This window comes from Trypanosoma cruzi, genomic scaffold (genome assembly GCF_000209065.1).
Source record: "Trypanosoma cruzi strain CL Brener 1047053516737 genomic scaffold, whole genome shotgun sequence".
Taxonomy (NCBI): Eukaryota; Euglenozoa; class Kinetoplastea; order Trypanosomatida; family Trypanosomatidae; genus Trypanosoma; species Trypanosoma cruzi.
The window spans coordinates 328,287-343,711 of record NW_001849556.1 but is presented as its reverse complement, the minus strand read 5'-3'; the positions used below and the strand labels follow the sequence as shown (position 1 = coordinate 343,711).

Below are 15,425 nucleotides of genomic sequence, written 5' to 3'. Positions count from 1 at the left end.
AAACCAGCCGCTGCGTACTCCTCCGCCGTCGACAGGACACGGCCACCAGCGTCGTTGCACGCCACCCTCAAATGCGCCCCAGCCGCAAGCGACAGGCCCGCCGACAGCATCCGTGGCAGCAGCGCTCGGTTGTGCACAAAGCTCAGCGTGCTCCCAGCAGCGGTCACTGCACCGGCGGCGTGGAGCATCTCCCTCGAGGCGCCGTCGTGCACGTTGCCCTTCGCCAGCAGCATCGACCCGCCATCCAGACTCACCGTCGAATAGAACGCCACCGCGTAGTCCTCCGTCGACGAAAATTCGTTCCGCACAAGCGCCGCAGCAGAGCCCGACACGCTCACAGCCCCACGCACAGACACCGCGTGCTTGCACAGCAGGAAGTCGCTGTCAGCAAACGCCACAACGGAGCCGCCGCTGGCAGCAACACCGCCCTCCACCGACACGCACAGCCCCAGCGCCGTCTGCACCAACAGCCCGTCCACGTACAGCGCACCGCGCGACGACAGCGCCACGCCGCCAACCACCAGCACGCCAACAGCGTCGCCGAACACCGCCGCCACATGTGTGCGCGCAATGGTCAGCACGCTCCCCGTCAGATTCACGTTGTGCAACACGAGGCACGCGGAGGCATCGCCAAGGCCGTAGGCGCCACGGTACGCAACACGCCTCTCTGCGATCAGCAGCGAGTCCACCACGGTGACGCGCGAGCCCGGCGGAAATAGGTTCGCCACCACCACGCCGCCGCCGGAGCGCGACTCAAGACCGCTGACCAACACATCAACGCGCTCGCCAGCAGGCGGGTCGGACCTCCACCCAAAAACGTACAGGCTCGCTCCGTCCAAAAACGTGCAGTTCGCCAGCGTCACGTTGCGCACGCTCCCTGACATCGACGCCACGTCCACCACGACGTCCGCCGCAAAGGTCAAGCCAACGTAGCATGCCACCGACGTCCCGAAACTGACGTTCACCTCCACATCCACACGCACGTCACGCACGCACAAGTCGGCGCCGTCGGTGCTCGGTGGCTCGGGGACAGCGACAGGCAGGCACGCTTCGCCGTAGCCGCCCTCCGCGCACGTGCAGGCGCAGACATCACTCGAGGCCGTCGTCGTGTACGCGGGGAAGCACAATGCCGCGAGAGTGCATGGGTCGCTGCATGTCAAAATGGTGACACTGTACACGGACGGGATGACGTATTGCACCCTCTCACCGCCGTTCACAGTGTTGCACGCAGCCACAATCTCTCCGTTTGTGAGTTCCCTGGGAATTGTAGGTATCCACAGAACTGTCGGCGTGCGAGCGCTGGACATAAATCGGTTGCCGGACACAGACACCGTGGAGTCGCGGAGATTCACCGTGTAGTGTATGTATACAAAGGCTTTCGATGGGGATTCACGGCAGAGGTTGCCGCTCAACTGCAGCCAAGAGTTGTAGTAGATGTAGGAAAGAAATTTTGAATAAAAAACAGCCAAACTTCTCTGCATGTCGTTGCCCTGAAACACAACCGCCGAAAAAGACTCCACAATTAAGGCCGAACGCAAAAAAATGACGTGCTGCACCTGACTCGACACAACGTTGTCTCGGACCACCACGGCAGAGTTGTTCAGTACATCCAGCGACGAGGACTCGCTAGACCCTTCAAGATATATCAGCGTAGCGCCACCGCCGTCCATATGAAACGTGTTGCCCAGCACCGCAAACAGGGAGCGCCACAACACCCTCAGCGCAGACTCAACGACGTGAATGGCGCTCGACGATGCCGTCATGGCCTGAAACACGTTGCCACTAAGCACCACCGCGGAGTCGTTGCTGATCGCCAGTCCATTCATCGCAACACACGACGGCTTCCTAAGGACCAAACCCGACCGAGGGATCAGCCTCGTGACAATGAAGCGGTTCCCGCTGATCGTGATGTTCGTTTGCGGTGGGAACACACCCTCCGGGCTGAGCAGCGCGTCAATAAATCTGTTGCCGGTGACGACGATGTTCAGCGACCCCAAAGCGGCGTACGCGTTGCCCAACAGCAACAGCACGGCGCCGTCCCTCCACGTGCATCCATCGAACGTGACGTTCGCCACGTCGCCCGTCATCGCTCCGACCAGCACCGTCAGGCTCATGCCGCCCCCGCTGAACGTCACGTTGCGGTAGCACAGCCACGACAGCCCGCCGCCCACTGCCTGCGCAACCTCGGGGTACACCATGTCGCTGATGCACTCACCAACTGGCGGCAGCGGCGGTGTGCGTGGGGGCGATGGCGGCGACGGCAGTGGTGGCGGCGGGCCCGCAGGCACAGGCGCCGGGACACACACATCGCCGTGCCCTCCAGCAGCGCACCGGCACTTGCAGTCAATGACCGCCGTCGTCAGCGGAGCAAAGCAGTCGCCGTCCTTCGTGCACTCCCCGCACGCGGTAACCGTCGTCACGTTGGTGATGCCGTGGAGCTCCAGTTCAGCTGCCGTCGTCACCTCCCGTCCCGCGACCGTCAGGCACCCAGCAACGAACCGGTAGCCGGCGTCAGCCCGAGATAGCAAGGAAACCGACAACCCCGTCGAGCCCATCGTGCAGTCCGTCAGCGTCACCACACTGCTGCCGTCAATGCTCACAAAAGCAGAATCCCATACTTTGAAAATCGCACCCACTCCCACGTCGTTGTCACGCCAATCCAGCCAGCTTGACTGCTGAACGGTCCAAGAATTATATGCGTAGATGGCGTATGATACGGAACCGCTGTTCCCCACCACGCGCAACACGCTGTGTTCCGACACGCTAAAGTCCTGCTGCTGAGAGAGGAGGCTTATCCCGGAGTCCATTCTATTGTTTAGCAGCGCAAAAACAGAGTGATTGCGGACAATGAGGATATTCATGTGCAGCAGGTGTGTGTATCCATCGAAGCTGCAGTACCGTGCGTACAGCGAGCTGCCACCCACCAGCTTCAGCGTCCCAGTCGAGTACAAACCAAAACTACCGTAACCGAATGCACACGCTTTGACGTTGCTAACCAACAGCGAGGACGCACTCAACACGACGTCCCTCAGCATCATAACGCTCAACATGTTGTTCACAGATTCCGGCAACTGTACCGCGGAGGACTGCATCGCGTCAACCTCCGTGACGGCGATGTCGCAGTGCAGCGGGAGGGCGAGTGCAAACACAACAACGGAGGAACGCATCACCGCCCGGCTCACGCGGATCAGGATACCAGATGACTCGGCCGCCTCAGCACCCCCAAAAAACTGCAGCGCGGCACCCTCACGGAATGTGCACCCGGTGAGCGTGATGTTGATGGGGAGATGCAGCGGCATACTGTTGAGGAAAAACGTCAGCGCAGCACCCATGCCGCTGAATGTCACACCTGCGTAGCAGTGGTGCGTCTTCCACATGTTCAGCGCGAGGTCCGTCAGCGTCTGGTCCACCACGCAGCTCGTGTCGCCGTCAACGGCTCTCCCCGCCACGGGCGGCACAACCGTGTCGGGCACCTCGAAGGGAAGACACGACGCGCCATGCCATCCGTCCTTGCAGCTGCACGAGCACGAGCCGCGGTCCACCGACTCCGTCCCGGGCATGTAGCACGCCGCGTCGTCGTTGCATGTGCCGCACCTGAACACCACCACGCCCTCCGGAAGCACAACGTCGTACGACACCTCCCTACCGTCCTGCAGGTTGCACCCAACCACAAACCGCGCGGGTGAAACCACAATCGTGTTTGACAGAGCCATTTTAACAAAAGGACAGCTATCGTCCACCAGACGGTTGTGTGCAAGCACCACGGTGGTGCCGCTGCCCAACAGCCTCATTTTGTACAAGGATTTTGGCATACCCATTACTGAGGCTGCACCCACGTTGTTGCCCTCCACACGCCACTGCGCACCATCCTCGAGTGTCACCAAGCCGTCCAAATGCACCAGCGCAGGTTCAAAAAACAGTGTGATGCCAGCAAAGGTGCAGTCCGCCACTCGCAACAGTCCAGCGGAGCTCACGATGATGTCCCCATAAAAATAAATGCCACTAACTGCACACATCGTGTTATCCTCCACGTCAAAGTAGCCGCCGTTCTTTAAAATAGCAGATTCAAAAAAAACAGCGGATTCCAACGGAAATTCCTCCTCCGCTCCCCTCAGCGTATTTCCCTTCATAACGATCCCACCACCATCAACAACAACAAAGGATAAACGGACTGCGTAACTTTCCCCTTCGATGCAATTGTCGAGCAACAGCAGCGTCGAGTTCGCACCAAGAGAAAACCTCTGGAATTGAACTGCGTGGCGAAACCTCATCAAAAGCGTACTGCCCACCACCAGTATCAGGGAGCTCGCGCCAAAATCACCTTCAAACTCCAATGCACCAGAATCCATCATCAAAGAGACCACGCTCACGTGCACTCTCGCACCACTCCCCCTGATCGACAGGCCTATGAGGATGCACTGCAGCAGCGTGATGTTGAGTGCCTGCTGTGGTGCGTCAAAATACAACAGGTCCAGCGCAATCGCGGCGGTGAAGGTCACGTTGACAAAGCACAGACCACGCACACCGGGATCAGGATAGTCCACGGAGCTGATCCTGCCACCATGCACGCAGCGGACCTCCGAGTCCTTCGCATCGGGGAGCGGGAGCGGCCCAAGGCCGTCCGGAACCGCAGCCGGCAGACACGTGTCACCGTAGCCGCCAGCAGCGCACACACACTCACAGCCGCTGATGCTGCTCGTCCTCGCTGCAAAGCACACAGCGTCCATGGTGCACGCACCACAGTCCAGTGCCGTCACGGGTGCTCCAATGTTGAGATCGTCTTGGTAACCCGTCACAGGAGAGCCCCTTGCCTCGTTGCACATGCCGTAGATGGTCGGGTGCGTGTCGGATGGTGGTGACCAGTTGCTGGTCATGTATGTTAAGGCCGAGTAAAAGCCGTATTTAAAGCTGTTGTCAATTATCGACCACACACTCCGATCGCGGAACGCAACGCTGTCCACGTCGTCCACATACACAACGTAGGCGGTGCGGAACTCGTTGTCGCGATGCACCAGCCAGCTGCCGCCGGTCACGGTCAGCGTATTTACCATGAGCATGGCGAAGCCGAGACGGAAAGTGCTGGACACAACCTGCAGCACGCTGCCGCCATCCACCGCAACGTCCCCAAACATACACGCACCTTCGTAGTATTCGACGCTCGGCGCACTCCACGAGCTGTTCTGTATGGAGAACACGGAGCCGCTAACAACATGCAAATCCGACGCAAGAGCGTGCATCACGTGCGACTGCGACAGGACAGCACAGTTGTCCATGTAGAAGACGCTGGACAGGTTCACGCCAAGGCCGCGCTCAACGAGGATCGCAGCGCACGAACCCCCGCCACACACCAGCATCGACCGCGTCATGACAAACCGCGTCGACAGAAGCCGGACACCGTCCAGGACAAGCGCGGGGCCGTACCGAAACCCTTCGTAGCCACGGGTCGTCGTCACGTACTGCGACCCGCCAACCGTCGCGCGCAGCGTCGAGTTCGCCAGCAGCACACTCGAGTGCAGCGGCATCGCGCCATGCAGCACAATCACGCCCTCCAGCGACGTCACATTCGTCATGTTGACGAGAGCGTGGGGCATCAGGCGCGCCGTGCTCTCGCTGAGGCCGCCAATCCGCAGCTGCGCGCCGCCCGCAAGCACGCAGTGGCGCAGCGTCACGTTCAGCGCGTCAGCGAACGCGTCCATCGAGCGCAGGTCCACCGTCACAGTGATCGGTCCGCTGAACACCACCGAGTCGAAGCACGCCGTCGCACGCCCGCCGCCAACCGTCACGGACTCCGTCAGCGTCACGCCACTCACGCAGCCCTGTGAACCGCCACCACCACCGCCAGCCCTCGCAGGCGGCACGTCGAACGGCAGGCACGCCTCGCCCACACCGCCGGCGCGGCAGCCGCACACGCATTCGGAGAACGACGCCGTCAGTGCATCAAAGCACGCCAGCGCGGCCGCACAGCCGTCGCACGGCACCACGCTCACGGAGGGCAGGCCGGCCATGCGGTAGTCGCCGCTGCTCTGCAGCACCCGGCCGCCGGCACGGTTGCACTGCACCGACACGACGCCGCTCGTGATTGCCGGCCCGGAGACAAGCGTCGCGCCAGTGGCAGCGCAGCGCGCAATCGACACGGTGCCGCCGCTCAGCGTCACACCCGACAGCGACGCCACCGACGACGCCTCGCCCACCGCCCACACGTCGCGCAGCTCCAGCCACCCGCCGGCACCGATCGTCCCACCGCCGCAGCGCACCAGCGACGACGCAGCAGACCCCTCGACGCGCACGAAGCGCAGCACCGAATCAAAAACCGCGAGGCGCTCTCCAAGCACAATGCCGCCGCCGCCGCTCACAACCGACACGTTCGTCACGGAGAACACCGAGTGGCTCCGCAGACTGAGAATCGACGAGGACGCCACACGCATCACGGACGCGGTCGGACCGCCCGACGCCTCCAGCAACAAGCCGTCAAGCACCACCGCGCTCGACAGCAGGTCCACGTCGCCGCCAACGTACACCGCCGACCCGCCCGCCTGCAACGACCTCAGCACAGTGCTGCTCACACGCAGCTGCGTCCGCAACAGCGACGTCGCGTGCAGCACAAGCGGCGACGCCACCGCGTCCGTCAGCCCGCTCAGCTGCGAGAAGCGCATCGGCCCCGCCGTCGCAATCGTCGAGTCACGGACCGTCACGTTCGTGTGTGCCGGCAGGTTGTGCACAAACACGAGCGAGCAGTAGCTCCCGGACAGCCCGCTCACGCTCACCTCCAGGCTCCGGTCACTCGCCGGCTCACCGCTGTAGCCCCGCACGTAGATCTGCGCACCGCCGTCGCACACGCAGTTCCTCAGTTCGATGCGCAGCGCGCCGGGAAGCATCGCCGGCACGTCGAACACAACAGCCACGCCGTTAGTGATGTACACGCCGTCCATCAGCACCGTGTCCACGGCGCGGCCAACCGTGATGGCTCTGTCCACAGTGCCGCCCCGCAGTCGCAACACCACCGCATGCACCGCGGGCATCCACGCCGCCGCCGCAACCAGCGCCAACACAAAAAGAAGCGCCACACGCACAGCCACAATGGCCCTGCGCCGCACACGGTGCCGGCTGCGCGGACACGCGCCCACAACAGACCACATCCACCGACCCAAACAGGTACCAACAGGGCTGTCGTGGTGTGTCGCACTCGCCCCGTCGACCATAACTCCTGTCCAACAAATCCTTTCCCACAGATGGCGAATCCAGAAATACAATCCCGATAAATCGATATCCCAGTACTGCTAATCCTAATACTGCAATTAATCCCTAATAGCTTGAAACGATAGTTGTGCTGGCAAAGCCAAAGTATCTCGAACTGCACGCTCAAAAAAAAAAAAAAAAAGAATAAGAGGCAGAGACTACAGCAAATAAAGAAATTGGCACGCAGAAGCATCCAGCCACAGACAGTCCCCACCACAGTACAGCCGCCGACAAAAAGCAGCGCAGACGCAATAAAGTCAGTGACACCATCGTCCTCCCACCTCCCACACAGCCCCATACCGCCACCGTGCCGAGTGGCGGAATCTCGGCAAAAAGCCACATGACCACTGGCACCGCTCCTTTTACCGAATGGCTCCATCACAGGGCAATCCCGATGCCGTGCACGACACACAAGAGCCGAGGAAGAACACGTGGCAGCGATACGACCGCCAGCCATCAAGCGCGTCCGAAAGGCGTTGTTGGTGGTGCGTAAGTAAAGCGGAGAGCTCGCCGGTCGCCAGCAGTCAAGACGTCGTTTCTCTTTCACGTGGGTCGGCATTGCACAACAGGCAGCGGCACCATACGCGCACGACACACACAAGAAGGAATAATAAAGAAGCACGGCTGAAGCACTTAAACACGGGGGAAAAGGGTCCACACCGATTGCACATTCCGATTGGCTCACAGACATCCGGATGGTGGTCCCGCCGCTGCCGTGCGGTGCGTGTGGCGTGTGACTGCAGTGGATTGAGGGGATGATGAAAGGGGAGGAGAGACGCAGTGCGGCCCTCATCCATCTCGGTTAACTGTGACACCGGTGACGTCTTCCCGTCAGATCGCCTGCAGCAAATACCGTTGTCGTCAGCGGCGGTCGATGCCTTCCCTCTCCCACTGGAGCGCAACTCCACCGACGCAGCCGCTCGTCTCCTCCCTCACCAACACAACGAGGGAGCAACGGCAAAAGATGCCACACGCACGGCAAGGACACAGTCGCAGAGTCTCACAGCTGCCAAAAAAAAAAGACTCTCTTAGATTTCGTAGTATCCACGTATTCTCGCACCGCTTGGGTGGTCTTGTCAAACAGGAATGATTGACTCCCAAAACTGTAGACAGCCACTTGGAGTTTCTCCGCATCGCCGTGCAGCAGCTGGTAGAGGAGGTACGAGTCGGCAGCCATCGAATTCCCGATCCAGGGCGTCCCAACCAACAGACGTCGCCTAGGCGAAAGTTTGTTCTTAGCGCGCCTGCTGAACCATTTGGTTAAATCGCCCTTGACGGTCCGCCACACTCGATCCACCTCACAGTTCACGTGGCAGTCACGAGTGGATTTATTCTCCTTCCATCTCCACGAGTACGGCCATCCCTTCTCCGAGGTGAGCACCATCAGCCTCAGACGCGGTGCACCGGATTGCTCCACACCGTCATCCTTTTCGAGAGTCATGCAAACTGCCTTGTACGTCCATGACTGCGGTGGTTCCCCTTCCCTCACTTCCATTACCGTCCACTCGCCGTCAGGAACCCCCACGACATTATGCCACCTCGCATTATACACAGACTCTTACACTCCCTCCAGCATTTACCCTTCCACCCGACTGTAAATAGCCCACATTAATCGCCGCACCCCATTCGCCCCTCTGCGAGTCGTAGCGGGTTGATCCGTGTCGCTGTGGGTCTCCGGCCTCGCTCCCCTCCGACCATCTCCCCGCGGCACAGTGGACGCAGGGCCCTCCTCATGATCGCCATGCACTCTCTTGCGCTTTCCACGCACTGTTTCCCCTTGTCCCCGCAGTTGGCTCAAGCTAAAGCTGAACACCGACCACCAATCAAAGGAGAAAAATGAGAGAGATGGGAACAACAGGCATAGTCCCGATGGGCAGCCAAAACAATAGAGTCATCCACACAGTGTGACGACACAGCGTGCGATGCACACCACATGCACGAGGACCACCGCAACGACGGCGAGTGGCTGCCATTTACCCAGCACAGTGTTGGGAAAAGCTAACAACAAAACCAACAACACCGTGGTGAGCGCGGAGGGTTCGTCCATGCATTCCGCTCGCCACGGCCCCCGCACCCGTGTGGCACCGCCGACACCGCACACAATCTGCAGAAATACATGTAGGCATAGCCCCTAACACAAAAAAGTGGGAAGAGAATTTGGTGCAGCGACGGCCACACGCAGGTATCACAAATCATACACGCCACAGCAGCAATGCATCATGAAAAGCTCCCACACAAGAAATATATATACATAGAAAATTTCTGCAATTCGCACAGCACAAAAGAACCATGACGCTCCTTTTCCCATTGCATCCGTCATTCATATTCCCAATGCGTAACCCTGCAGACATTACCCTCCATGGTAAAAACAACTGCCTTGTTGTGGTGTCATAGCGCAGCCATCCGCCTGAGTAAGAACAAAGGGAAAATCAGGCGTCCTTCCATCTGAAAGGAGGCACCCCAACAAAGTGTCCTATTTGACGCAAACGCTCCGCGGCCAGTGCCCGGTGTCGTGTGCGGACTCCACAAGGAGGTTTTTGGGCACGCCACTGTGCCACACGGAGTGCCCCCTCGAAACGCAACAGCAGGCGTGTCCCTTCCGGTCGCACTCGTGGCGGTGGCGGCATCCGCTGCCTCGCCGCGTGCTGCTGGCGTCGACTAGGATGCTGCAGTGTGATAGAGTGTGCCCGGCAGAAGCGGTGCTGGGTTTGGTGGGAAATGCCCTCCGCGGCGAGAAACCCAGCGCGACTCTTGACCGCGGCGCTCACGCACTTCCCTCCGCTCCTCTCCATCCACCCGGCAATCGCACAGCTGCCAGCACATTGTCCCCGAAACAACACACAAGTGAAAACGTGGCAGCATATTTCCCAAGAGAACAGAGTGGCAGCCACACGCTGCGGCCATCGTACCGACGAGTCTGGCGCAAACGCACCCACACCCACAGCAGCAGACACACACAAAAAAGAAGAAGTCTTCCGCTCCGTGCCATGTCCTCGTGCGTGATGGTGCGGTGCCTCAAAACAACGCCGCCAAATGCCGTTCAGCATTTCCACAGAAGACGAGAGCCACGACGCACTCTCACTGTCACTCCCTTCCTTCTCTTCATTGCCACGGAGTGATCCAGCAGCATCCACACGCCGCTTCCGCCACCGAGTGCAGGAGAAGCATACAACTGCACCGCAACATGTACACCATGCGGTTGTGTGCCTGCTGACACGCAAAGAAATAAGGGAAAAAAAGAGAGCCACGCACGTGAAGAAGCACAAAAAAACACGCAACAGAGGTGCATGACGGAAAAAAAAAGAGGGAGAAGTCCAATAAGGCTCAGCATAGCACGGCAGCCCAACCAGCGGCAACCCAAAATACGCTTGCTGAAAATAAAAATCATATTTAAAACAAAAAAAGTTAAAAAAAAGAAATCGCTTTGGAAAAGTTTTCAGGTCCACAAAAAATAACACAGTAACGCGGAAAAAGCAAAAAAAAATGCTTGTATATTCTTTCCGCAAAAGTAAGAATATATTTGCTTCAGCCTTTCAACCATCTGGTGTCCACACAACACTTACATTTCATTGGGACACTCAGTGCGTTGCTGCACATCTAGCCCCCCTTTTTCCATCGCTCCATCGTCGCGGCGCTCAATGCCGAGTGCACGTGTCATCAACATACGGAAACATTAAAGACATCCCAACAGTCTCAAAAAGTTACACTATATATATATATATATATATATAAACAAAAACAAATGCCATGCGGTGCGGTCCCCGGAGGGAGAGCACATCCTTCGTAAAGACTTACACGGGCAGGATGAGATAGTCAAACCAGAGATAGAAACAGATAAAATAAAGGGTGCGTCCACGCAAAACGTCAATTATTTCGGAGGGTGCGTACAGTGACACATATTTTCCCACTGGTGGCAGGGACTCCTCGCTCCGACCTCTCAGTAAAGGGTCGCAATGCCCCACAGCCCCAGCAGCAGCAGCACCCGAGACACGCCCCCACGCATGGAGTCGTCACCATTACCTTTTGTGGCGTCGCTCTTCTTGACCATTTTTAGTTCATCGGCACTCAGTGGGCGGTCGCACAGAAAGACCTTCGTCATCGTCATACTGCTGTCGCTGTCGTCTTCGCCTCCCCCAATGTAGAAGTGCGAGACTTCAGCCCCCCGCACCTCAGGTGTTGGTCTCGTTTCCAAGCTCCCCACAAGCCGGCCATCCACGCACACGGAGCTCCTTGTTGCCGCCCTGCACCATCGGCGCCACCTGGTATTCTTTCCCCAGCTCCCAAGTTCTGCCATGTGCAGTTTTATTGCCGTCAAACACTATCTCCCACTTACCCTCAGTGCTGTGCGACAGCCCAATGAAGTTCGTGCTGACCGGTGAGGCCAGCACCGCACCCAGCAGAGAAGTGCTCAACCTCGGAAAATTTTGTATGACCACCGCCGCCACAAGAGTGAAATCGCGGTTTACAGAAGCGTACAGTCCAGTTCTCTCCCGGCTGTTTACGGGCCACGTTGCCCCGGACCCAGGCCTCGTGAATGCAAAGGTAATCGTCAATTCACGTCCCGTCACCACTGGCTGCATTGGATAAGAGTCCAACCAGACCCGCCGTGGGTGTGAACGACTCTGAGAAGGAGGCATCCAGCTGTGCCCAAGTACTGAGGGCGGACCTGTTCGTCTGCAGATCCTCCATCAGGCGAGAAAGTGAAATGGTCCTGCTTGCTCCAATAACCGCATACTGCGAAGGGTGCAACGCACCATCCAAGCACAGCGGGGTGTTAGCAAACGCTTGACCCACATCATCCTCCACAAAAAACAATCCAACATGAAACGTGTGGTTGTTGTCCGTAAAAAAAAGTTAGAGCGCATTGGCTCTTTTCTCCCCCGAGAGCTACCCTCTCTGGGTGTACAGCATTAGTTTCCCTTCCTCAATTTTCGCGGCGGTAAGGGCTTCCACACGCAGGCTCATGTCCCAAGAGACTCCTGTTCGTGACTTGACCCACACGCCTGGGAGTATTCTGACAGCCCCCGTCCACGTGTTCCTCATGTCATGCAACTCGTACAACTTGCGGCCACTCTAAAAAAGAGCAACCATGAAAGGTGATCCCTCCCATTCGGTGGTGTGAGAGTCAAGGCATTCCGCAAAGGAAATGCCTTCTAGGAGCACCCAGTTATTGTCGTTGTCCGTCGAATAAATGTTAATGGAGACAAATTCACGCTTGTCATTCCTTGCCGCAAAAGGAAACACAAGCATGCCATCCTCCATGAAAACACCGGCGCCAGCAGTGGGGAAACGCTCCTTCGCTTCTCTTTTAGTCCGTGGAATCCTCTTTTTAACAGCAATTTGGGTTCACCCCAGTTGATCGGTTCACTCGGCCCGCCGTCCCCGGAACGAGTGGCCTCACCCACAACCAGTCGAATATCTGAGTCAATTACGTTCCAACTCTTCTTAGCATCGTAATACTTTTATTCATAGATTCCCACAAGTGGAAACGCCCTCTTGTCCTTCGCAGTGGCTGTGGGTTGGCGCGCAACATCCACACGTCCCGTTTCATTCACTGTACTCAACACCGTGTGCGTCCTCTACGCATCCTTAATGGCCTCAGCGACAAGAGAAGAAAAACCCCACGCAGGGTTGGCGTACCCCGCAACAAAGTCAGCTGGATAAACCTGTTTTGTTGGGCAACGCGCCAAAGCACCCTCAGCAAGCACAGTCATTACCCCACCAGCACCGACGAGAGAGGGTGAAACAAAACAATCCTTCACATTACTTTCAGACCCATCTTTTGGTTTCACCGGCGTCTCCTGCAGCACAAAAATTTCGGCACATTGCAGCAGCCGCACTCACCATGACACACTCCCCACAGCGTGTGCAGCCCCACCGCCGCAGCAAACCAACACAACAAGAAGCACCAGAACGGCAGAATAAAAAAGATGCCGGGACATGTTGAGCCTCTGCGGCTCACTCTCTCCTCCTTCCCTCCTCCTTCCGCTGGATCCGGTCACGCGGCGACGGTTGTGTGTGCGGGTTCCCATCACTGCAGCAACACGTGAGAGCATACAAGTCTGTGTGTGGGCGGTGTGTGTGCTGGAGTCGGTCCTTTCGGGTCCTCCGGGCCCCGACGCTCGGCAAAACCGAGGCGCCGCCGCGAAACGAGCGCGCGCGCCCGCGACGAGCGAAGGAAACGGGGAGCCCGGCCCGACCCCAACGCGGCCCGCGTTCTCTCGCTTTTGGAGCGGTTGTTTGAGTGAGGAGCCGGCGCTGAAGGAAATTTTGGAAGGGGGAATATTCCGTGGCGGGTTGCGGCTTCGGGTGACAGCTTTTAGGGCGGTAGGATGGCTGATCGCGAACGTCTTTTGGTGGGATCTTGGGGCTTTTACCCGTATTGGTGCTCCGCGTTTTTTGTTGTTTGTTTTGGCGCGTTTTTTTTTCTTTTCTCTGGAAAAAAACGTTGAATTATTTCCGCTTATTGTATTGAAAATTTTCGCTGTTCATATATAATTTGTATGTTCGTTTGTTTGTTTGTTTGCTATTGTTGTTGTTTTATTTGATCGCTATTTTTACTATTATTTCTTTAAGAAGCAAAGATTTTAATTTAAAAACAAAATGGCTTCTTTTACATCTTGTGCACGTATTCTGTACAACACAACCAATGTTGACCGTACCATGCACACGATCGTTCATTGCAGCGATGGAAAATACGTGGAAGTGCCAAAGGCGGTTGCGGATAAATGCCCCTTTATTGAGAAAGTCAAAGAAGAAATGATTCCTGAATTTGAGTACCCCGCAGCCGTTCTTGAAAATCTTGTCTGCTGGACAGAACACTATGGTATTGACGGCTTTGCCGAAAGTGAAATTGTAAGACCATGTATTTACAGAAATATTCTCCACGTCCTGAAAAACAAGTGGGACAATGGCTTTTTTGTTTCTCGCCTTACCAGTGAACTAAACATTGGACACTATCTACAGACCGTAAACGCAGCAGAAAAGTTTAATATGAAGGGTTTGCATTGCTTTCTTTGTGTTGGACTCAGCTGTAAGTTCCGCAGTGAGGACGATGCAGAACTCATTCACAAGATAATGGGGCTTCCATCTAATGTGCAACCGAACCAAGAGGATATTGAAAACGTGACCACACGGTATCCTTGGCTGAATGAAGCCATTGAACCGGTTGTGAGGAAGTAAAATAATTTAGAGATATGCTGAAAGCGCACCGCCTTATTATTATTTATCTATTTATTTATTTATTTATTTATTTGTTTATTTATTTATTTATGCGGCTGCCCCCATACATGGGATTCACAGTGGACCACCTTCCTGAAGTTTTTTATGCCGGTTCACATTTAATCCTCCTTTGATTGAAATACATACACGTTTACACAGAAAAAGTTAAGTGATACGGAGAAAAGCCTAACAAGGGAAAGGAACAATATGGGCAAACCCGGGAAAAAGGCTGGAAAGGGATTGCTCCCGCCTACCAATGTCAATCGTCGTGTCGATGCCAACAAAACTAGTTTGCGAGACCAGAGGACAATTAAACGATTAAAAATGTATAAGTCCAAGCTTTTACGTGATGAAAAAGGTAATATTGTGAAGGGGAGTGTCTTGCAGGCATCCGATCGTGTTGAACAGCAAATGGTTCGTGTTGCACCTGATCGTCGGTGGTTTGGTAACACTAGAGTTATTGGTCAGGAAGCCTTGCAGAATTTTTTGAAGGAAATGGGTGCAAAATACAGAGATCCTTACAGTATTGTTATTAAGCAATCTAAGCTCCCACTGAGTCTTCTTGAATCAAGCGGGATGAATGAGGGCAGTGTTCGTCAGCAGATGGAGTGGGAAAAAACCTTTGGAGCGAAGGCCAATCGAAAGCGCGTTCGTCTGGATACCATTGATATGGAGGGGTTTGCAAATAGGGCCGTATCGAAAGGCGAGGAGTATTTGACTGAGAAGAAGGGAGTCGATCGAAATCTTATTAATAAAGAAGAGAATTTACGTGATGATCGTTCCAAAAATAGGATTTTATTTAAAAAAGGTCAATCCAATCGTATTTGGAATGAGCTTTACAAGGTAATTGATAGTTCTGATGTGGTCCTATATGTATTGGACGCAAGAGATCCATTGGGAACTAGAAGTTCTTTCCTTGAGGAATATATGCGTAAAGAAAAAAAATACAAACACTTTATTTTTGTATT

General features: G+C 56.1%; 3 protein-coding genes and 2 pseudogenes across 3 annotated transcripts, besides 6 other annotated features; 2 read left to right on the top strand and 3 right to left on the bottom strand.

The window, feature by feature from the left end:
• Tc00.1047053510397.39 (dispersed gene family protein 1 (DGF-1), putative) lies at window positions 1–7,199 on the bottom strand (the record flags this gene model as incomplete). The annotated part of the gene is made up of 1 exon (XM_803204.1): window positions 1–7,199. A coding segment is annotated over one exon (7,199 nt), but the record flags the coding sequence as incomplete, so codon positions are not given.
• Window positions 1–12,636: a sequence feature (areas not merged during assembly with more than two copies in the genome that could not be assigned to a particular haplotype).
• Window positions 2,221–2,276: a microsatellite.
• On the bottom strand, window positions 8,237–8,731 carry Tc00.1047053510397.30 (annotated as a pseudogene).
• Window positions 10,944–10,967: a microsatellite.
• On the bottom strand, window positions 11,406–13,292 carry Tc00.1047053510397.20 (annotated as a pseudogene).
• Window positions 12,637–15,425: a sequence feature (heterozygous, non-Esmeraldo-like haplotype).
• Window positions 13,735–13,762: a microsatellite.
• Tc00.1047053510397.10 (hypothetical protein, conserved) lies at window positions 13,840–14,418 on the top strand (the record flags this gene model as incomplete). The annotated part of the gene is made up of 1 exon (XM_803203.1): window positions 13,840–14,418. One exon carries the CDS (start codon window positions 13,840–13,842, stop codon window positions 14,416–14,418), a length of 579 nt encoding a protein of 192 aa, XP_808296.1.
• Window positions 14,458–14,509: a microsatellite.
• On the top strand, window positions 14,665–15,425 carry Tc00.1047053510397.5 (GTP-binding protein, putative; the record flags this gene model as incomplete). The annotated part of the gene is made up of 1 exon (XM_803205.1): window positions 14,665–15,425. A coding segment is annotated over one exon (761 nt), but the record flags the coding sequence as incomplete, so codon positions are not given.